The sequence below is a fragment of the Cannabis sativa genome, chromosome 1, assembly GCF_029168945.1.
Source record: "Cannabis sativa cultivar Pink pepper isolate KNU-18-1 chromosome 1, ASM2916894v1, whole genome shotgun sequence".
Taxonomy (NCBI): Eukaryota; Viridiplantae; Streptophyta; class Magnoliopsida; order Rosales; family Cannabaceae; genus Cannabis; species Cannabis sativa.
The window spans coordinates 30335107-30360169 of NC_083601.1; the positions used below are offsets into that span (position 1 = coordinate 30335107).

At 30.5% G+C, this 25063-nt stretch overlaps 2 protein-coding genes across 4 annotated transcripts; both read right to left on the reverse strand.

The window, feature by feature from the left end:
- Positions 1-352: 352 nt before the first annotated feature.
- On the reverse strand, positions 353-2622 carry LOC115705757 (uncharacterized). 3 transcript variants are annotated; one of them, XM_030633185.2, is made up of 5 exons: positions 2317-2622; positions 1684-1955; positions 1372-1583; positions 1011-1287; positions 353-904 (listed from the first exon to the last, which is right to left on the reverse strand). In XM_030633185.2, the coding sequence occupies exons 1-5, from the start codon at positions 2354-2356 to the stop codon at positions 605-607; spliced, it is 1101 nt and encodes a 366-aa protein (XP_030489045.2). In that variant the 5' UTR covers positions 2357-2622; the 3' UTR covers positions 353-604. The 3 variants fall into 3 exon arrangements, with proteins under 3 accessions (XP_030489045.2, XP_030489047.2, XP_030489046.2); XM_030633187.2 differs by having other exon boundaries at positions 2415-2571; XM_030633186.2 differs by lacking the exon at positions 2317-2622 and adding an exon at positions 2037-2291.
- A 19358-nt stretch (positions 2623-21980) lies between these two features.
- Positions 21981-24940, reverse strand: LOC115723426 (uncharacterized). The gene is made up of 5 exons (XM_061113121.1): positions 24600-24940; positions 24188-24509; positions 23303-23514; positions 22592-22871; positions 21981-22518 (listed from the first exon to the last, which is right to left on the reverse strand). The coding sequence occupies exons 2-5, from the start codon at positions 24500-24502 to the stop codon at positions 22225-22227; spliced, it is 1101 nt and encodes a 366-aa protein (XP_060969104.1). The 5' UTR covers positions 24503-24509; positions 24600-24940; the 3' UTR covers positions 21981-22224.
- Positions 24941-25063: the final 123 nt, after the last annotated feature.

The following is a 25063-nucleotide window of genomic DNA, read 5'->3' on the forward strand; positions in this document are numbered from 1 at the left end:
TTGCAATTATTAAATTTTTCTGCTCAAGTAATTTAAAAATTAAAAATAATTAATAACTAATAAAAAAATAATTAAAATGCTTTAATTTTTTTTAGCTATGTATTAGTGTTTAATAGTTTTTAAATTTTAAAATGCTTTAAAAATATTCATTTTTTTAAAAATGCTTTTAAAATCTATATTAAATATTATATGCTACCATATTAGCAATTAAGCTTCTTTAGATAAAAGACCATGCATGCTTGTTACTGTTTTGAGCATTCATCTCTACAAGCAACTATAGCTTCAAACATTAATATTTGCTTTAGCTAACAATTTCCTTTATAAAATATATATATAATAATAAGAAGAAGAAAAAAACACATACAAACAAAATAAAACAGCTGCAAAAACACAATCAACAAAACCATTTTTTTTTTTTTTAAAAAAAAGAAAAAGCTCTTCCGTTTTCCATGGGAAATGTTTCAATCTTGTATATATGGGCACCACAGGTGAGACTGAAAACATAGACATGCTTATTACACACTATCAGCAATGGTCCCTTGTGTCAAAGGTGTCATTTCTATGAAGTCCTAAATAGAGAGAATAATGTATGACAAAATCAAACCTACTTCTCCCCAATCAGGAACTGTTTCATCATAATTTCACTCATTCCCTTGGCAAGGGGAAACATGTGTCCAGCACCTCCTAGTTCATGGTACTTAATCCATGGAAGCTTATTAACAACATAGCGTTGCAGTGCTACCGGGACAAGCCTATCTTCATCACCCTGCCATAGATGGACAGAACCTTCATTGTTAGGAAAAGGGTTCTTCAAATCAGTCATTGGATCAAATTCCCAACTCCCAAATCCAACTCTTAAGTCCCGATGTGCAGACTCGAAATCTCCTTGCTGTCTGATTTGCATCTGTATAAAGGTAGTAAAAGAGACAAGAAAAAGAAAATCATCTTGATGACATTAGGAAGTGAAGTATGCATGAATAAACTTAAACATGTATATAGTTATAAGGTACCTTGTACTTGTCTCTGTTAAGTTCAGGCTCTGAAAGCCTTTCCATGACAAGTTGTAGATCTTGAGGAGAGAAAGTTTCAAGTTTCTCAATTATAACACTTGATGAAGGAAACCACTTCTGAGTGTTCCACCAGTAGGTTAGCCATGGTAGGTAGTGAGCAACTCTGAGTGTCCATTGATCCTGTGGTGGTTGTAGGTAATAAGTATCAGACAAGTTTGAAGGAAAAGAAGGCCACCAGTAGTTGACCACAGGCGCAATGAGTCCTGCTCCTGCAAGCCTGTAAACATCCCAAGCTTCTAACTTTAAACATCACCAATTTAAAACAGGACAACAATTTATTTTATAACTGGCACTGCCATACCTATTGGGAATATACTTGAGGCAACCCCATATGGCCTGACCACCCATGGAAAATCCCATCACATAAAATTTTGATCCAAGTCCCAACTGATCAGCAAGATTTTCTACATCTAAAGCCAGAGTCTTTACTGTGCGGTTAGGATCAGGGTCACTTTCTCCATAGCCTGGCCTGTCAAATCCCACCACATAAATCTGTAGCTCTTCAATAGTTTCCTGAAAAAAAATAAAAAGAGGGCAGTCTTTACGTACATGGATATATACATATAACATATACAACACGCATAAGAGAGAGAACAGAGATAGAATTAAGTACTGGAGAGAGGGTTATTGCAACCAGTGCATCATGTCTGCAAGATACAAAGCCATGAAGAAAGACAATCTTATATTTGGCAACTTCTTTTGCAACACCATACTCTTTGTAGGCCAAAAACCTTCCATCTCTAAGCTTAATTCTTGGAGCAGTGATAGGTGGTCCTCCAGGGGAGCCACATGTTTTAGGTGGTGGGGGCCTTGCAGCCTGAAATGCCCATGACACCAAAATAAGTACCAAAACCACTGAAGTTCTCTTAAACAACATTCCTGACCCTGAAAAACAAAATACAAATGGAAATGATTATTGAAAAATGAAATCTTTAGTGATTAAAGCAAACAGACTTTTTTACAAACATTTTGATGAACTCTTTCTGTTCCAAAAACAAGAAAAGAAAATTTGAATGAAACAATAGAGAGATGAGATTTGCAGACTGAAGTCAAATCAATGCTCTGAAGATTTGGTCTTTTTTATTTGGTTGTAAATGTAAAGAGACTTAAACTCAGGCAATTATCTTTTATTTGGTTAGTTGGACGGCTAAAACAATACTATAAAAGCTTATTAAAAAAAGATAAAAACTGAATAATTAGAAGAAAATCATGAGAACCATGCAATGCAAAAACAAGAGTAACAAACCTAACAAAGAGAGTGCATATAAACAAACACTATAATACATTTCTTTTTTGTTGTGAGTATAGTGAAAAAATAAATAGAAAGAGATGAAGAGAGAGAACAAGAGAAAAGTTTGAAGGAGGTTGTCTGTTTTGGCAAAGTGGTTGGGAGAAAGAGCTCAGCAGATTACTAGAGTAGTGGCTTAACTCTTTCCAACCAAAGTTGAAAGTTCCCACAAAGTTTAATCCTTACCCCATCACCTATTTGTAATCATATAATAATTATAAACAAATTCCCAAGAAATGGTTAAAAAAAGAAAAAAAAACTCCCTCGACTCAAGATTAGTCCCTTTCATCAACTTCATTTATTCTTCAGAGAGGACTATTTCCTTTATTTAAAAAAATTTAAAAAAACAAACAAACAAATCAACGTAATGCTGAGCAAATGTCAAACCCATTTTGTCTTAATAGAAGCTTCAAAAATACAAAATTTTAAAAATATTATACCAAAATATGTTTTTTTATCCATGAACCAATATCTATCTTATTGTATCTCTTTTTCTCTCTCATCTTTAGATGCATCCAATCATATTTCACTGCCTACCTATTAGCTTCACAAATTCTCCTCCCAAAGAGTGGTACCAAGCTCAATCCCCTCCAAGTGTTAAAAAAATATGAGAAATGTTAGAAGGCACTCGCGCTTATTATTAGTACTCTCTTTTTATTTTCAGTCTTATATAATTTAAAATAATAATTTTTAAAGAATATTAGGAACTAATCGTAGAAGGTAACTTCTAATTGATACTAAAAACACTAAAGTCCAATAACAATGTAAAAAAGATATTGATAAATAAAAGAAATGAAAAGGAAAAAACAGCTCATGAAGTATTTATTTGGAGTTTAAGAAACCACCAACCAATCTTTTTAGCCATATCAGAAGATTTGACAAACCCAGCCAACCATACTATATTTTAATGTAAATGACTGTTTTGGGATGCTCTCTAAATATTGTTTCAACATTAGGGTTTAGGGAGGCTCTTTAAATGTTTCAACATATTTTGAAGAGTTTTTCAGTTTAGTTTTTTTTTTTATAATTGTATAAGTTGTAGTTATTTAAGAGTAATTATAATTTTTTTAAATTTTTTTAAATAATTTATAATGTTAAAAATAAACACTATATGGGTTTTATTTTTGAAAGGGACTAAAGATGTATCTCCCGCTGAAAAATGTATTCGAAGTATGTTTGACTTTCCAACATACAGAAGAATTTAAGGGATTTGTTCTGGATCATATAACATAAGATAAAAACACATGCAGATTAAACAAGTTAAAAATATTATATTATACATGGATAGATTTATTACAAAATAGAAAATAAATAAATTAATGATATCGTAAGTAATAAAACTTCCTTTTCTAGATGGATCCCATCCGATATGATTTTGTTTAATTTTTTTTTTCAGAGTTCAATATATGCATGTGTTTTCACCCTTTTGAAAAAAAATGTCTTCACCGTATAAAAAATAAGAGAATTACTATATATACTGTTTTTTTAATTTTTTTTTTTTAAATTTATGGTTTGAATTTTTAAAGTGATTGTAGCACTAGTTGCAATAGGGGTTTCTATAAAAATTTTTGTTGCAATTTAAGTTACAACACTAGTTGGAATAGATATTTCTATGTAGAATTCTGTAAAATGTAAAAATTGTTATAAATATTAATAATTATGTGGATCTCCAAATCTTTTATTTATTACCATTAATTGTAATCAACATTCATCTTTTTTTTAGTTTCCCTTTTTCTTAGTTTCTTAATATCTCACTCTTGTATTTGTATAAATAGGGATTCACCCCATTGGAATAAACAACTCAGAAATTCTCATTCACTTTCTCTTTCTCTCTTCATCTTCTTCTTCTTTCCTCTCATCTACTTTATATTATTTTATAACACGTTATCAGCACGAGTCTCTACCCAAGCTTCAAGCATAAGTCTCTGCCCAAGTCTCAATGTAAGTATCTTGTTAAAGTTCTTGAATTGTTTCAAAGTCAAAATACACTAAATATATATTTATATATACACTCCTCTGACTGAAACAATTTCAAGAATCATTTGGTTTCTTTTTTCCTTTTTATCTATATATCTATATATTATATATGTATGTATATGTTTTTATATATTTATTATTGATTTCATATATATATATTATCTTCTTATCATTCATAATATTTACAATATATGTGTGCCTATGATATGATAGAGAAAATCTATATAAATTATACATATATCCAGAAGATTATGTATCATCGATAAAATATTGCATATATCCTAAAGATTATGCATCATCGATAAAACATTGCATATATCCTGAAGATTATGCATCATCGATAAAATATTGCATATATCCTGATGATTATGCGTCCTCAATAAAATCTTGCATATATCCTGAAGATTATGCAAACGTAATATTCATTATATAGTTGATGTATATATAATGAAAGAGATGAGTACATATTTATATATATGTTCTTGTATTCTTTGAGGACAATGAAAAGTAATCTAATATCGATATAGATTTTGACAAACATTTCCTGAAGTAAATGTTTTATATTTGTCAAAAAAAAAAAATGATTGTATTTATGTGAATACAATTAAAGAATCATTAAAAATGATTATTATTGATGCAATTTTATAGTGGGTTTTGAATACCTAAAAAGAATATTAAGAAAATTGCATTGAAACATCAAAGTATAAGAATAACAGTGAGCATGACTAATGTTATTTAAATACATGAAACATGTATTTATTGTTCATCATTCCCTGCAGAGAATGATACGAATTGAATTCAACTACTTTTAAAGATTGTTTGTATTAGTCATGTTACTATACATTGTTATTACTTGCAATGTTAGAAATTATTGCATGTGACATATATTAAAGATCAAATTTTGCATACATCTTGGAGATTATGCGAAAATTGTATTCATATATTCTTTGAAATATTGTTAAAGAAATTGTTGAGTAATTTCTTTTTATATATGAACAAGTAATAAATTTTTAAGAAATTTATAATAATATTCTACTTGTTCAACGTCATTCTCCGAAGTGAATGTAATGATTTTAAATAATCAATGGCATTGTTTGCTACTCAAATATTTCCAGAAGAAATTGGAAACAACCAAAAGATGAAATACCACACACAATCAAAGTGCATGAAATCTATATATCATGTGTGAGATTGAATAATAGTAGTCGCGTACCTGTAGTACGGACACACTTATAATCAAGATAAAAGTATATTTGATTATTGAATAAGTGTGAATTGTACAAATTGATTGTACATTTAGAATATTTAAATATCATTCCCTGAAGAGAATGAATAGACATGAAATTCTATTTCAAAGAATATAAATTTCACATATATTGGTAATGCCAGAAGCAAATTAATATATACATATTTTATTATTTCTTGAAATCAATAGTTTCAAACTATTGTTTTTTTTTTATGCAAAGTTTCAAACTATTGTTGTACAGGATATGTATATATATTGTTACTATATAATTCAGTTTGCATATTCCCAAAAGTGGATATATAATTTACTAATATTTGTTAGTGATCCAATATAATCAAAGTGATAAAAAATCACAAAATGATTATTTGAAAAGCTTCCTGAAGAAGTCTTACATACAATTACTACTTGGAGTAGTAAAATATATTTGTATGTACCTAGATGTATAACTTTTATCTAGTTATGAAAGTAATAAGAAATAGCTTATTGTATGTACTGGTTGTACATTTAAATATATAATATATCAAGTCATGATAATTAGACTAATGAATAGTCTATTAATAAATTAGACGACTTGTTAAAAAGATACCAGGAAAAATGAATGATATATTATGGTTATATCTATTTGACCATTAAAATAACATGATGAAGTTGTCATGTATCTTTAAATTATACACATCATTAAATTGACGATAGTGATTCCTGAAGAAATATAAAGTTTGATAAACATAATAGTGACTCCTGAAGAGTGTATATGTTTTGGAGAATAATTGAATTATATTATTCGTGTATATAAAAATGAAACTTTTTATGATTACTTATATGTTGTAGTGATTTTACATTACCTTGTGAAAGTTTCATTGAAATACAAATTATAGTGAACCTGAAGTTCATGAATTGAGTTATTTTGACATGATCAATCATATGCAATAAATTGTCAAAGGATTTGACTAAATTTTGTTGAAGAACCAAAAGATTCTTCTCATTATTAATTTATAAGGCTCAAAAGAAGAATGTGCATATATTTGCACATAGAAAATATTTAAATTATATTCCTTTAACAATCTTGAGCCATTGTTAGATTTTTATTGCATAGTTTCTTATCGATGTGATAAGATTATATTATCATGCATTTACAAAATGTGTAAATTTATGTATTTCTTATTATACGCGTGTGACTCATTCTTAGAATTGAATTAAGTTCATAAGTATTGAACTTGAACCTGAAGTTTATTGAACCTGAAGTTCAATGTCATATAGTATATATGAGTTTAAATAAATATTGATTCATTGTGATATATTGAAATCCCTACAGGTGTATTAATATTATTAGATATCACAATTTTTAAAAATTCTCTCGATCAGAGGGAGAGAAGCAGTTGGGATCGATGATAATTTTTAAAAAAATGATCCTTGCACAAAGTATATAAGAACAATATAGTTCAAAATGATATATACCAACTGCAAATCAATATTATTCAAAGTTGAGTTAGAATGAGTTGAAAACGCCTGAAGCGTAAATGAACAATATAATATAGAAATTATTAGTAAATATTCATTTGATTTGCCCTGAAGTTGTTAAATCTAGAGGTACTCATGGAGATACCTTAATGTTATAAAGTATTAAAATGATAACCGTGATGAAAACGGTACTTTAAGAGACTCTCGAAAGAAGTTAGACATAACACATTTGATCATAATTGAATCCCTGAAGTGATTCTAAATAGGTACCTATAAATGATAAACATATTTGAAAATATGTAATTTAAAGAGATCTCTATAAGTTATGTCAATATGGGAGGAAATTATCATTTATTGAAATTTTTGTCGACAATAAATATTGAATGTGTGCATATGCAATAAACTAACATGAGATAGCAAGGATCATGGTATTAGATTTGTCGAGAATCATCGACATATATTTTGTTTTTGGCCAAAATATTATGACGCGGTCCAGGCAAGTTTACTCACATAAAGTGAAGTAAGACCTGTAGGGTGTGCAAATAAATATTTTTAATGAGAAATTTGCATATATGTATTTGTACATAATGAATTGTTGTACAAAGTTTGCATAGACATGAGATTGATTGAAGTAAGGCTTAAATATTGAGAAAATATAATCATGATTTGATTATAGCCTGGAATATATTTTATGAGGAATTATAAGCGTCACATAAATGTTGCAACAAAAGATTATTTATTTGGAGCTCCTAATATAGTGAGAATTTGAAATAAGTCTTATCTAAAAATTCTAGAAGAATTTAATACATGTCTTAAGTGATATAAATTCTAAGTCGCGCGCACTATATGACAAAGATCTTTGTATGAAATAAAGACATGTAGATAAATTATTGTTTGAAAAATACGTATGGTTGTCTATGCAGTATAAATACGTAAATTATACGTTGTGATAGACTCTTGAAGAGTTTTTGATTAATTGAAGAACAAACTTTTATTTCTTTTGTATTTCGAGAAATATTAATATATAAAGTTTGTTCATTAGTATTGAAGTCCTGAAGTACTTCATATGTATCAAGAATTATAGATATATGATCATTTGATATGGAAATTAAGATCATACAACAAGATGGAACAAATATATGGTCTTGGAGTACCATCATTGTCACAAATGAAAATTTATAGTACCATTAATGTGTTATGTTCATATCTACTTTAAATTTTAAATTTTAGTATGAACAAAGTTGTGTACACACATGAATGATACAATTAGTTGGATAAAGATTAATGTTCCACGAACCCCTCATCTATAATTTAGAAGTCCATACATACTCTGGAAGAGTTATAGAAAATATATGATCAAAAATTGTATATTGTGATATTTTAAAAGTGATAACAATAATCTTATGAGATATATTATCACCAAAAGAATTATGGATCATACGTGCATGAGGGGGAGACATATTCATGTTGCACTCTTTTTCCCTTAGCTCAGGTTTTGTCCCACTGGGTTTTCCTAGCAAGGTTTTTAATGAGGCAACTTGCAAATAGTTATGAATATGAAATATACATTGTACTCTTTTTCCTAGCTCAGATTTTGTCCCACTGGGTTTTTCTGGCAAGGTTTTTAACGAGGCAACTATAAATCATGTTAACATACTTGCATTTTATGAAGCAAGTAGAGAATGTGTGGGAGTGAGATCATTGACATAGCATATTCGGAAAACATATGGATTGCACTCAATAAAAAAGTATCAACCCAAGCAATTCTCTATGGATAATATTGCTTGCATCGCTCAACTAAAAGGATGGTACATTGAAGGAGATAGAGTTAGAACACATTTCACGAAATTCTTCTTTATACGCTTCAAGAAAATACATATTGGTGTTCAACATATTTAATCAAGTGTCAATCTTGTAAACTTATTCACAAAGTTATTACCAACGTCAACATTTGAGAAGACGGCAGATAAGATCGAAATTCGTCGATTAGAAGATCTCCACAAATGCCTAAATGAGGGGGAGTTAGTTTACACTATACTTTTTTTCCTTTGCTCAAGTTTTCAGCAAGATTTTTAATAAGGCAGTTATTATGGACATCCAAGGGGGAGTGTTATAAATATTAATAATTATAACACTCCTCCTTTGATCAAGTTTTCAGCAAGATTTTTAATAAGGCAGTTACTATGGACATCCAAGGGGGAGTGTTATAAATATTAATAATTATGTGGATCTCCAAATCTTTTATTTATTACCATTAATTGTAATCAACATTCATCTTTTTCTTAGTTTCCATTTTTCTTAGTTTCTTAATATCTCACTCTTGTATTTGTATAAATAGGGGTTCACCCCATTGGAATAAACAACTCAGAAATTCTCATTCACTTTCTCTTTCTCTCTTCATCTTCTTTTTCTTTCCTCTCATCTACTTTATATTATTTTATAACAAAAACAAACTATTTTAAAATGTAAAAATAAAAACCCATAAAAAATAACATAACATCTTTTTTTATATATAATTTTAGATTTTTTTTTTTGAGAAAATATAAATTTGGAAAGTTAATATATATTAATTCTTACATAAATTTATTTATGTTTTAATATATAAAATAATATAGAATAATATAAAATAGATAAGAAAAAAAAAAGAGAAAGAGAAATTGATTGAGATTTTTTCTGTTGTTTATTAATGTTAAGGTGAACTCCTATTTATACAAAAATATAATTAAAAGAATGAGAAACTAAATCAATATAACAAAGAAAAATACAACTAAAGATTAATTGTGATAATTAATATGTTGAGTTGGACATTCATAAACAATATTTCATAACATTTACATTTAAATAATCATAAGGTACATATTTAAAAAATTAAAAAAAAACTCCTAAATTCTATAGAATAGAATAGAATATTTTTGAGTAATTGGTTGATTTTTTCAAACTGATTAATATGTACCTAAAACAAAATTATATTAATTGGAAAAGAAGTTTCATCACTTAAAAGTTTTCAATGATAAGTGATCCAATCCAAATGTATGATTCTCGTGTGGATTTCATTTATTTATTATGTTTGTTTATTAATAAAATAAAAGTCTTTGATTACAAATCTTCAAATTGATAATAGACAATTGTACGATGACTTTAAGGTTTTTTTAAAGCAAAGAAAAGGAATTTTATTCACAACCAATCACCAAACCATACAAGAACTAGCTGACAGCAGCAAAAGCTCAAAAAAAGCTGATTAAAGAAACTTCATCACCCTCCCTTTTTCTAAATCTGCCAAAATTCACACCCTTAACTTTAACTCTTAACACATTTTAATTAGGAATAATCATCTAATCCATTATAACATTTTTCTTTTCATTCGATCTAATTTAATTAGTAATCGGATTCAAAAAATTATTATCCAATTCAATCCAATTACCTCAAAATCTAATCCAATTTAATTCAATTATTAATTAGATTTGATCAATTTTTTAATTAGATATCTAAATACCTAAATTTTAATATTAACTAAAAATATGAAAAAAAAAAATAAATATAAATTAAATATTACTCTTTATTTAAATTTAATACTCTATAAATATATAGTCGTTATAAGTAGAATGCAACTAAAAATTTGAAATAATTAAAACAATAACATTGCTAAGTAATAAAATAGAACAAAATATCATGAAAATAAATATACTAAACAATCAACGTTACAAATTTAACACAGAAAAAATTCTAATAAAAATAGAATTAATATATATTATTTTTTTATTATATAAATTGTCTTTTAATATATATAAATGTAATTGGATTGGATCGATCTTTAATTAAATTTTGAGATTGACATTCAGTAACCAATCTAATTGGTTGAAGTTCAAGTCGAAAGTTCATAATCTCTTTCTATGGGCGAGGAGGCGGCCCTTATCAAGCCCCCCCAGCCCCATGAAGCGCCTTTCGTGGAATTGTCGGGACCTCGCGAGAGACCCGACACCCCAAGCTATTGTAGCTTGGGTTAGGAAGTACAAGGTGGATTGTATTTTCTTGTTGGAGACTAAAGTTAGTAAGAATAAAATGGAGGATCTAGCTCGTTTGCTGGGATTTTCAAAAGTGGTTAGTGTTGGTGCTAATGGTTTGGCGGGCGGTTCATGTTTAATGTGGAACATTAATGTTAATCTGGTGGTAAATTACTTTGATGATGGTTTCTTCAACGCTATAGTTTGGGATTTCCAAACTCAGATGCATTGGAAATTGTTTGCGGTTTACGGCACACCTTATTCTTGTCACAAGGAGGCTTTTTGGAAGAGTTTGGAGAGTGAATGCTCTCTCTGTCAACTCCCGTGGGTTGTTATTGGAGATCTAAATTGCATTTGCAGTCAAGAAGAGAAAGTTGGGGGCCGGCTTGTTTCTGCTAATGATACGAGATGGTTGAAGGACTTCATGATGAATTTGGGATGTATTGATCTTCAATTTATTGGAAACAAATATACTTGGCAAAATAAGAGATTTACTGGTGGTCTTATCCGGGAAAGACTTGATAGAGCACTTTGCTCTCCTGATTGGATTTTGCATTATGAAAGTGCGGGTGTCCGTAATTTGCCTATCTCCATATCTGATCACGGTCCTATCATCTTTGATACACATCTGTTTGCTGCTAGGGGTTATATCCCATTTTGTTTTTTCGAAGCTTGGTCCTGGGAAGCTTCGTGTAAGGAGGAGATATCCAAGGTGTGGTCTATGGATGGTACAAATGCTACTGCCATGTTCATTCGAAATATAGCTAAATCGAAGGATGCTCTTCAAGCATGGAAAAAAAGCATTCAGGAGGTTAATGAAGGCGAAATTAAAAATTTAAAGCAGCGCTTGGAATGGATTCAAAGTCAACCCATCTCAGACGCCCTCAAGGAAGAGGAATCCAATCTTCAATCTCTGATTTTGCTCAGTTGGTCTAAACTTGAGAGCATGTGGAGACAAAAGTCAAGAGAAACTTGGCTTTCTCTGGGGGATAGAAACACAAGATTTTTTCATGCTGCTACAGTCATCAGGAAAAGAAGAAACAATATTTGGGCTATCAAGGATAATGAGGGTAGAATCTGGAAGGAAAAGAAGACAATTGCAAGTGTCATTAATGCTTATTTCTCAAATCTGTATACTTCTTCCCAACCGTGTCTGGATGTTGAATTCGATGGGCTGTTTACTAATAGAATTGATAGTTTTGCCAATGATAATCTTGTCAAAGTTCCTACAAAGGAAGAGATTAAGGATGTGGTTTTCTGTCTTCACCCTTTGAAGGCCCCGGGGCCTGATGGTTTCTCGGGATATTTTTATCAGAAATATTAGGACGTAGTGAGAGAGAACTTGTGTGCTACAGTGAAGGAATTTTTTGCCAATGGGATTCTCGAACCAAGGCTCAATAGTACCTTTATTTGTCTCATCTCCAAGGTGGAATTTCCTTTGAGTGTGGATTATTTTCGTCCGATAAGTCTTTGTAATTTCTCGTACAAAGTAATTGCAAAGATTTTGTCTAATAGGTTAAGACCTCTTATGAATGATTTGATCTCGCCTTTCCAATCCGCTTTCATACCGGGAAGATGGATAGCTGAGTCCTCGATTCTAACTCAAGAAATTATCCACAAGATTCGGTGTAAGAAAGGTCTTGGGGGGCTTATGGCATTAAAACTTGATATGTATAAGGCCTATGATAAAATGGAATGGAGTTTTTTGAATAATGTCCTTTGTGCTAATGGCTTCAGTGATAAAAGCCGTAATCTCCTGATGGCTTGTGTGACAAGTGTCTCGTATGCGGTTCTTTTGAATGGATGTCCTCTCAAAAAATTGACTCCTCAACGAGGACTCCGTCAAGGAGATCCACTCTCCCCGTTCTTGTTTCTCCTCTGTCAGGAAGTCTTATCAAAACTCATCTCAAAAGCTGAAGTTCAAGGTTTAATCCATGGTATTAAGATTGCTCACTCAACAATACCAGTGTCTCACCTTATGTTTGCAGATGACACTATCCTCTTCTCAAGAGCCAACACAAAAGAAGCAAGCAAGCTGATGGATTGCATCTCAACCTATGAGAAATGGTCGGGTCAATCCTGTAGCAAGCCCAAATCCAGTGTTCTCTTCTCAAAGAATATGAGCAGTGGATTAAAAGATAATATTCTGGGCATTCTCAACATTGATCTTGTTCGTGGTACTTTAAGACACCTAGGCAACCCCTTTGTTTTCAAAAGAAGGAAAAAAGAAGATTATAAAAGATTGAAGGATAGTATGTTCAACAAGCTTGAAGGATGGAAAATGAAGCTAATTTCATATGCTGGGCGTCTCACTATAATCAAATCAGTCACCTCTTCAATGCCAATTTATGTAATGTCCACTACAAAGATTCCTCTGTCTAACGGCCGTGAACTTGATGCTCTCATGAGAAAATATTGGTGGCTAGGAAATGTTGAAAAGAATAGATTTCTGGCTCTAAAGGCTTGGGACTAGATTTGTCAACTGAAAGCTTCTGGAGGGTTAGGTGTCAGAAGATGCGAAGATATGAATAAAGCTTTATTAACAAAGTTGGCTTGGAGCTTGGCAACAAAAGAATAGAAACCGTTGGTTTCATGTCTGCTTAACAAATACTGCAAGTATGATAGTTTCCTGAATGTAAGCAGTAAGAGTAGTGACTCTTATCAATGGAAATGTATTTTGGATACAAGAACAACAATTCTCCGAGGATCGGTCTCAGTTGCTGCTATGGGAAACTCAATTGATTTTTGGCATCAACCATGGATTCCTTGGTTAGAGTATCAAGAATTTGTGGACCTAATGAATGGTCTTAAGAATGGAGGATATACAATCAAAACTCTGGCGGATATATCGATAGTCAACAATTGGAATGAAGAGATGGTGATGCAAATTTTTGGGAGTGAAATGGAAAACTGAATTTTAACCGTTCCCAGGATGCCCTCCCCTTACCAAGACCAGATGTATTGGAAGAGCTCTCCAAAAGGTATGTTTTCTGTTAAGGCTGCATACTGTGTTGATCAATTTTGGAGATTTGCACCAGTAAAAAACATTTGGAAATGGATATGGGAGGTGGGAATTCACCCTAGAATTTCGGTTCTGCTGTGGAGAGTTTTGAATGATGCCATCCCCACAAAGAACAGACTACATTTTTTGAATGAAAAGACATGCCATCTGTGTGAAGTCGAAGAGGAAAACCCCCTGCATTTGTTTTTTAATTGCAGCTTCGCAAGAGCAATATGGTTTGGGGGAATTGTGTCAATTAGAGCTCAACATCATTCAGGAGATAACTTGATATGCATAGTGGAAGAGTTGGTGTCCACTTTCTCTTCATCTGCCTCGGGTGTAAGTAGATGTCTTCTTCTCAACTATATTGGCTGTGTCTTTGATGCTATTTGGAACCAGAGAAATGCTTTCTGCATTAAAAATGTTCCTGTAAGTCCCTCCTTGGCTTTGACTATAGCTGGAAAAAAGTTCTTTGAACTCCAGAACATTCCTTTTAGGAAGGACCTTGACGGGTATGACCACACAGTCGACAACATGAGGAATGATGTGATTCTGGTTCCTGCAATCAAACAAGTGTGCCAGGTTCTTTTCACGGATGCATCCTGGGTGAAGGGAGAAGCAAGATTAGCTGCCATTAGTGTCAATATGTCGTCTGGCTGCTGGTGTGTAAAGTCTCAAAAGCTTCAGGCGAGTTCACCCTTGGAAGGAGAATTAAGAGCCATTCTTCATGCTCTGAATTGGGCAGTTGAGTCAGGTTGGGAAGAGGTGCTCATTTTATCTGACTCGAAAGTGGCTGTTCAAGCTTTAAGTTCTGCAGAAGTGAGTCCTGATTGGAGGGTATCGAATGTTTTTTTTTTTTCTCTATTATTAATGTTTCTAAAAAGTTTGTAGTTTGTAATTTTCAGTTTATTAACCGTACTCTAAATGTTTTTGCGGATGGTGTAGCCAAAAATGCTAGAGTTGCTAGCGATTTGGCTGTTTTGTATCAAGGGGAGGGTATTCTCCTAGTGATTCCCGTCCACTTTCTTAATTAATGAACAAGTAGTTCTTTCAAAAAAAAAAAAATAATAAATTAGATTAGATACTGCCTACTCCTACTATTAACTTTCAAAGTGGTCGAATTGGCAGAATAAAAACGACTTTAATTGATTTCATGAGCTCTTCATAATTCACATCCATCATTTGTAGTACAAGGAGTGATTATAAAAGAATATGTGTGATATTATAATTGACTTTTAATCTTGTTATTGTTTGGTTATAATTGACTCAATGTTTTATTTACGGTGACTATTATTATATAGTCATTAATGTTGTTACTCAATTTTAAATTGTAATTGGTTGATGAAATATTTTCACACTTAATTGTGGCAGACCCTTTTATAGAATATATCACACCTATATAATTATATGGTACCAATCTCCAATATCAATATCATTACTCTTCTTAATTTTTTTATAACTCCATCTAAAAAAGTTGGTGAAAGTTTGGAAACCCATCCATTTTTTTTTATTATTTTCTTTTTGTAGATAAAAAAGTTTGCAGTTGTAAGCTATTAAGAGTATCTCTAATGATAGTAGTGTTAATGTCATTGTGTAGCATCAATGTAAATTTTAAGAATAGTATTTTTTTTTATCTCCAATAGTATAGCATATTTATATTTTGTCACTTATGCTTTCCACCACATTAAACATTCTCTAAAATATTACTATTGGAGATGCTGATCTAATTTGGGTATTCAATCTCGTTCTATTTAAAAGCAATATGTTTATTTCTCATTGCGATTGTTATGCATTTAAATTAAACAAAATTAAATTTTATAATTAATTTAACTAGTTTATTAAAAAAATTATATTAAAAAAATATATATTTTTACACTCTACTAAAAATAAAAGAAACTTGTATTAAACCAAAAGGAGGAGAAAAGAGTGATTAATTTGGTCAGACTTATGTAACAGCGTGCACATTGGTTTGGTGTCTTTAATCTTAGTTAAATATCGCATCCATTAGATTTTAATTTGAGATCGACAATGACAATGGATGGAGCTATATATCTATTGAAAGATGCTTATGTTTTCATGCTTTCACAACCTTTTTTTCATTTGATTTTAGGTTTTGACTTTAATTTTTATTTTTCATAATTTTAATGCCTACTATAGTACTACCCAAGGTCAAAGGGCCGGAATGACTACATAAATATTTGTGGTTGTTAATTCTTCTACGTTAAACTAAATTCAACATAAAGTTGGTTTGAAAATAAGTTAGTTGTGGCTCAAATGATTTTTATTTTTTATTTTTTTAAAATACAATTTTTAATATGCACAGAATTCTAGAACAAAACTCAATGCTAGGCTAACTATGGATGAAATTGGCCCAGGGTGGCAGAGGAACTGGCCGGAGGTACATGCAGCCACATGATTCCACTCCAACTTTTGTATATTAAATTTTATTAAAAATATTACTATACCTTTTATAAACTTTTTTTTTGTCTTTATATTTTTTTTTCGTTCCTATCATAAAATTTATATATTTTTCTTCTCATATATTCTATATTTATTTTAATAAAATTTAAGCCAATTAGTAATTTTTTTCCCCGAACTTTGACAAGTACTAAATCATGCTCCCTGAACTTTTTTGGCCGTTAAAATTCCCCTGAACTATTAAGATTATTAAATTTAAGGATTTTTGTCTAATTTTAGTAAAAAAAATTTAACATGAATGAAAGTTTACGGGGCATGACTTAGTACATATCAAAATTTGAGGGACATGATTTGGTAGATATCAAAGTCTGGGGAGCATGTTTAAGTACATAAACCATCACTGAAACAGTAAAATTGAATGAAATTAGACAAAAGTCCTTAAATTTAACAATCTCAATAGTTCAGGAGAATTTTTAACGGCAAAAAAAATTCAGGGAACATAATTTAGTATGTGTCAAAGTTTGGGGGAAAAAATATTAATTTATATATATATATTTTAATATTGTTCTTTTAAGAAAAAAAAATCATATTAACGAGGGCTGGATCCGCCACTATGAGGAACTAAGTCAAAAAATGCCTCTTTTATTAATCAATTAACCAAATTTACTTCTAATTTTTTTTTTAATTGAAACATATCTCTTTTTATATGTATTGTACCTAAAATTTCTTGACATAAGGAGTCACACGGAGAGTATCTTGAAGTGACAGTGACAAAATTAGTAAAAGCTTAAAAAAAAAAGTAAATGTAATAGACTTTAAAAAAGAGAATAAATATAAATAATACAATATAAAAATAGTATAGAGTCTAATTTCCTCCCCAAGTATTTACTTGTACCTATTTTCATTTTTTAATTAAGAAATGAAAAAATAAAAATATGTAAACATTGACTCGTATATTAAGATAATTTAAATATTTTTGTCCAGTAATATTTGAAGTTTAAAAAGTCTAAAATTGACTTTTCTATTGGCAATTAACAAAGTAGTGTTAAATTAAAGAAGTACAATTTTGCTTTCGTTATCAAGGATTTCTTCTTGGACAATTAGTTGATGCTCGTATGAAATTGTTAGATCAAAAGTTGTAAGTTGTTTAAGAAAATTTTGAGTTGGATTAAAATTAAGGTGGTCGCCACAAAGGATGATTGTCGAGATGGATAATCTTTTGGTGTTACAACTACAAGCACTTCGACACCGATTATCTAGAGGCGAAGAAGGTCGTATGTCCTTTTATTTTAGTGTGTCGGTTGAGGATTATACGATATTGTTAAAATCTCAACTTAAAATGTCTTTAGTTTAAATTACAATTAATGAGTTCCACATAGTTTAACTAGAGTATCTCATTTTATTTCTTACCACCTATTTTGAGGGAATGATATTCCTTTTCATGTCATCTCATTTAAATCGATTAATTTCTATCTTTTTATTAAAAAAATAGTAGTATTGTAAATTAATATAATTTTTTTTATTTAATATTGTTATTGGACGCTATCAGCATACCTAACACCTTCTAGACATATCACCTTACAATTGGTTAGTGATATTTTTTAAAAGTTATTACATTAAATTATATGAGACCTGATACTTAATTGTACCAATAGCAAAATTGACACGTATGAGGGTGTTAGCGGGCCCGACCCTGAGGCCTGTGCCTAGAGCCCACCTAGCCTACGGACCCAAAAGGGGTAAGTTAAAAAATGTCTCTTTTATTAATCAATTAATCAAATTTACCTCTAATTTTATATTTATTTGAAATATACCTCTTTTTATATGTATTGTACCCAAAATACCCTGACATAAGAGAGTCACATGGAGAATATCATGAAGTGACAGGGGCAAAATTTGTACAATGTTTAAAAAAAGAGGTAAAAATGATAGACTTTAAAAAACATGATAAAAATAAAAGAGGACAATATAAAAAGGGTAGAGTGTAATTTTCTCGACCCCAAAAAAAATTCTCCCTCTTAAAATTACACATTTTTTGCTAATTTTGAAAAATACCACATTTTACTCTAAATAAGGATCCAAAGATATTTGTTTTTCCTATAGCCCACTAAATTTCAGGGCCCACTTTGAGTGTTAGACACCAATAGTACATTTTATTAGGGAAATTTAAAATTATATGCATAATTGGAATTAAAATTGGTCTCATAATTTAAAACTATACAAAATTTATAAAATGAGATTATTTTAACTAAAACCTAATTTTACCCCCTCATTCTAAGATGACTCTCTCTCTCTCTCTTCCTCCCCTTTCTCTCTCTCTCTCTCTCTCTCTCTCTCTCTCTCTCTCTCTCTCTCTCTCTCTCTCTCTCTCTCTCTCTCTCTCGAATTCCCACCACCCACGGACTATTCCCACTCGACCACCGATGAACCCACCACCCCACGGACCGAACCCTTTTCGGATCTTTTTTATTTTCGTTAGATGTGATTTGGGAAAAATCTGGGTTTGGGGTTTGATTTCGTCGGGCCCGATGCATGCCCGACACCGGTCTGATGGTATCATAGAAAAATGGAGGAAGACAAAGACCCGATGGGTCCCGATGCCTGTGTAAAAAAAAAGAATTTGATATGGCCCGATGGTGGGCCTGATGGCTTAACAGTGTAGTGAAATAAAAGAGAGAAGAAGAGAGAGGGGTGATGTAAATGGGGGGTTATTTTAGGGATATGATAAAATATGTCATATCCCACAAATATCAAATATTATGAGTTTAGGGAAAATATTTAAATATATGTAAGCATAAAAAATCAAATTTCCCTTTTATTATTTCTCTTTGGAAAATTTTAGAAACCATGCTTAAATGTGTTGGATGGTCTCATAATATTCCACCCCTTTAAATATTGGAGAGTTATATTTGCACCTTATAAAATTGTAAATACACCCCATTATTAAAAAAATATAAACATAAATAATTTTAAAAAAAAACTCTTAATATTTTTTTTTAAAATTTTTTCCTCACATTATTTTATGTTAATTTCAATACTTATTTTGATTTTATTTTTATAATTTCTCTAACTCATGTATATATATATTTTTTAATTTTTTTCTAAGCAAATTTTATATAATTTTTTATTTTAATTTTTTTGTCATAATTTTTAAAATGTAATTTAATTTTGTTTGATATGTATAATTTTTTAAGAATATAAATTGAAAGAAAAAAGTTAAAAATACTTAGTAAAATTAAAGATATAAATTTTATATAAAATAAAAATTATTAAAATGGGGTGTACTTAAAAAATTTTGGAGTGTAAATAAAATTTCCCTTACATTAAGTATGCTACTTACAATTTTCAATTCCAATTATACCCTCAATAATAAAGCTAAACCTTATTCTTTCTTCTCTTCACTCACACTAGAAAGACACACACACACACATACACACCCTTTGCTGGAGTCCATCAACTTAGCTTGACAACTAAGTGTGCAAGCCAAACTCCCTTACCAACATAAATCTTGAAAAAAATAATGGGTATGTAATTTATTTAGTAATTATTGTTAGATTTAGTTATATTTAGTTGTATTTAGGTTGATATGAATAGATCTACACATTATTCTTTTAATTTTTATTGTTTCGTTCTTGGAACTCAAACGGGTCGGATTCTGTGTATTCTATTTTTTTTTTTAGTTTTAGCGATGTTAGCGATGCCATTATCGATATCTAGTTAACATTGGTGTGTGCTGGAGGTTAGGGATGACTTTTTTGATAATTGAAAATATTTGCTTTCCACTTACAATTTTTGCAATGTCTATCAACACTGTTTGTGATATGTGTCGATAGTTTTAGAAATAGTGTTCAGGAGCCATCTGTAAACTTTAAGACAAAAAAAAAAGAACATATTAAAACACATAAAAACGTGTTGCTAAACGTCGCAAAATAAATTGCAACATATCACGAACAAAATCGCCACATATATATCGATAGTAATTGCTAAAACATACACATAATTGTAAAAAAAAAATCCCCAAGGCATATGTCACAACATGTCGACAAACGTGTCATCACATGTCGCTAACTACAACAAGGCAGAGCAAACAACCAAAATAACATCAAATTTGTAAATGATGTCGACAACATATTGCTACATGTCGCTAAGAGTTTCAACTTCCAATTCAATCATAGCTAATATCATGAGATGTTGCAAACTATGTCGACTAACATCGCTAACTATAACAACTTCTTAGCCTAAAGTTAATGGTATTGACAAAAGTCACTAATATGTTGAGAAACATAGCTAACTATGCTCGGTTTCCTAACCTAAGGTTGATGATATCAATAGACGTCGCTAATATGTTGAGAAACATCGATAAATTGTAAAATAAACTCAAAAAAACTCAGAAATCAAACCTAAACACACAACTTTAACATAAAATCAAAAAAATTCTCTTAAACTTTTGATTGAGCTTTTAGATTCTCGGGTCTTCCAATGTACGTGGACTCTCTCGCTAAAATACCAAGCCCTTTTAAAATTTTAGGGTGCAGGGTTTTAGTGCTGAGTGGGATTTGAGACGGCTCATGGGTTTGAAATGAAGAAAGCTAAAAGAGGGGTAGATAGGGGCAGTTCGATTGTATTTGGATGTTGTGGATGGTGGTGGATGTGGTGGTTAATGGTGATGGATGTTGTTGTGGTGAGTGAGAGGGAGGAAGAGAGATTCAGATGGAGAGAGTGTGAGAATTTGGTGAATTTGAATGGGAGGGGTATTTTGGGATTAAGTAAAATTAAAGTGTATTTAGAGAATATTTTGTAAAGTGATATATTAAGAGTACCTAAACCCACTTTAAGAATAAATTGTCAAATTTCCCACCTCTTTTTCATTGTATTCCCAACAAATTATTTTTTATTCTCACATGTTCCCAAAAAATTAATACTTTTCTCTTATAGAAATATATTTTTGAATTAATTAATAAGTCATTTTTACAAAAAAGAAATTATTTACCTCCTAAGACCATCTCTAATGATAATGTAAATTTTGTTTTAAATTTAACTTAAAAATAAATAAATATTATATTTGGCCTAAATTTTACAATTATGCTCCAATCCACTAAAAGTAAAATAAATTTTATTTTAATAGAAATTTGTAAATAAATCAATCAATTAAAAAATTAAACCTTGATTAAAAATATATTAAATATGTCAATAAAAGTATTAAAAAACTATTAATTATATTAATGAGTGACAAAAAGAGTAAATAAAAAAGTGATACTTATTATATTATAGTGTAAAATTTGATCCATGTTACATTCTGTGCTAAATTTGGTTAGTCCAAATCATACACCACCGTTAAAATTAAATTTTATAAATATGAGCTAAAAAAATATAGGAGCTTTTTCATGTTTACATTTCAAAATAGTTTGTTTGGTATTTTTACGGAATTCTATATAGAAATTCCTATTGCAATTAGCACTGCAACTTAAATTGCAACAAAAAATCGTATAGAAACTCCTATTGCAACTAGCGCTACAATCACTTTAGAAACCCAAACAGTAAATTTAAAAAAAAAAAAATTAAAAAAAAGAGTATATATGGAATAATTTCCAAAAATATATACATATTCACCATACTTATTATATTGAAGATGCTCTAAGCATGTCACAAGAAAACTCACAACAAAAATAACACATTGGGTACTTAATAAAAACTATTTTCAGTCCATTAATTAATTCCCTCCTCTCATAATAATTATAGAATAATACTAAAGTGAGCATTATAATCTAGTTGTGAATTAAGAATTGGTTTAAGATAGCTTGACCCATTCCATGAGCATTTATAAAAAAATGACCAGCACCAGGCAACTCATGGTAGTGAATCCATGGAAGCTTATCAACAATGTAACGTTGAAGCTCCAATGGGACAAGCTTATCTTCCTCTCCTTGCCATAGATGGACTCTTCCTTCATTGTTGGGAAAAGGGTTCTTCAAATCCATTGGATCGAACTCCCACTTCCCAAATCCAACCATCATTGCTCGATGAAACGACTCGAATTGTCCTTGTTGTGCCACTTGTTGCTGTAAAAAACAACAAAATGTTTAGTAAAGTTTATTAGTTTAGGAGATTATATAATAATAATTAACTAATTACCTTGTGCTTTTCCTTTTCTGGAGTCATTTTTGAGAGTGAGTTGTTCAAGATTTGGTGATCTTGAGCAGAGATATTGATAGGATTTCCACTTATAACTGTGGAAGAAGGGAACCAAGTTTGAGTGTTCCACCAATAGGTTAGCCATGGGATGTAGTAAGCAACTCTTAGTGCCCATTGATCTTCTTTTGGCTGTCTTGAATAGCACTCTTTCCATAACTTAGCAGGGAATGATGGCCATCGATAGTTTATAACAGGGGCAATTAGTCCTGCTCCTGCAAGTCTATATTCATACAAAATATATAAATATGTATATAATTTGGGTATGTATGCGTTAATATTATTTTGAACCCTATATTTTTTATATGTTATATAAGTTAATGATGGACTTTTTATTTTATTAAATAACCATGTATTTTTTAAAATAATATAAATAAGATCTTAAATTTATAAGTTTTAACTTTATTTTTAATATAATTAACTTGCTCACAATTTTTAGTACGAACAAAAGTAGAAAACATAACCACTTTTGTCATAGCTCTTCTATATATTGTATTATTATTAAGTTCAATTTTAACAAAAAAAAAAAAAAGTCTAATTTAACATTTTATAAAACAAAAAGTCTAATTTAACATTTTATAAAACAAAAAGTCCAATCAATAATTTTGCAAAATAAAGAGTATAAAATGTTATTTACTCTAATTTTTTTGTTACCTATTAGGGATGTACTTGAGGCAACCCCAAACAGCTTGGCCACCCATGGAATTTCCAAGCACATAGAATTTGGATCCAAGTCCCAAATGGTCAGCAAGCTCTTCTATATCCAAAGCCAAACTCTTCACTGTTTGGTTAGGATCTGGGTCACTTTCTCCATACCCTGGTTTGTCAAATCCCACTATGTGAACACCTAGTTCTTCAATAATATCCTGAACACATGCATTATAAACACGCCACTAAATTTAAAATATATATACAATGTTATTTCCCTTGCACAAATAATTATTGCACTTTTGTAATTCTGACATCATTTCTGTAAAATTAATGCTTAACATGCATAAAATTGCACTACGTACCACAAGTACAATTATCAACACATCTACCCCCCACCCACCCACGTTCTCTAATTTATTTTGTTCTTCTCTTTACTATGTTTTAGCCTTGTACTTAGAGTGTTTGTATACCTTAGATTAAGAGAATATAAAACTCGAGTATTGGAAAAATTTATCAATACCATCAATTAAACTTAAAAATAATAGAACCTGCTTTGAAACATAAATCCTTAATTAGTACCAAACTATGTATGTATAGGGTTAAGTAATGATTTCCCACGAACGGTTATCATATTTCATAAAAATTATCACATCAATGGTGATATGACACATTTAATGGTGCTAAACACTATACTTTTCAGCATTTCTTTTAGGTATGTGACAAGAAAATCAATGGAGAAGTTAGAGGGTTGGAGCTATATAGTGCCAACTTTTTCTTCATAAAAAACACTAATATATACAACTATACATGATTATTATATATACATATTCAACCTTATTTTGTTGGCTAAATGAGAAGCTAATTTAAACATGAAAAAGCATTATATACCGGAGGAGAAAGATCAGTGGAAAGAATTGATGGTCCATGTCTGGAGGAAGAGAAGCCATGAATGAATATGATGTTATAGTTGGCTTGTTGTTTAGGGACTCCAAATTCCTCGTAAGCCAAATACCTTCCATCCCTTAGCTTAACTCTTGGAGCAGTAATCGGTGGTCCCTCTAACGACCCACATATTTTGGGTGGCGGTGGTCTCACTACTGATATTACTGCCTTGTACCCCCATGACACCACCAACCCCATCCCCAATACCAATACTGGAGCCACAATTCCCTTTAACAACTCCATAATATATTCTCTTTCCATCGATCCCCTGAAATAAAATACATACACATATATATATATAAATCATTATATATAATACACTATATAGGCAATAAAATCAAATCATCGAAGATTATACCAAAGAGGGAAGATACTATAAAATTTGGGGTAGGCAGGCAGGAGCTTTCTGTGTTCTTTTGGTGCTTCAATGCGTTGTGGCACTGTACTTACTATATCTTATAGTTTGTGTTTTTGGCTTTTCCTAAAGCTGTTTAATTATATTTATAGATAGATATTGTCGACAGAGAACCACTTTGCCAGCAATGGCATCAACAAAAATAATTGTTTCAATTGTTCCCCACCTAATATATTTAGCCAATTATTAAAATTTGAAAGAGCACTGTGCTCATTTTGGAAACATTTTATCATCTTTTTCTTCTCTCTCATATGCCGCATAATACATATGACCACTATATGGGCAACTTTCATTGGAGTTGGCCTTACGCTCCCAAATATATATTTTTTTTTTTCAATTTCTTTTAGTTATAACTAGATAATATAATGGCTTTTCGTACAGCTATCATAATTTTTTCATATAATAAT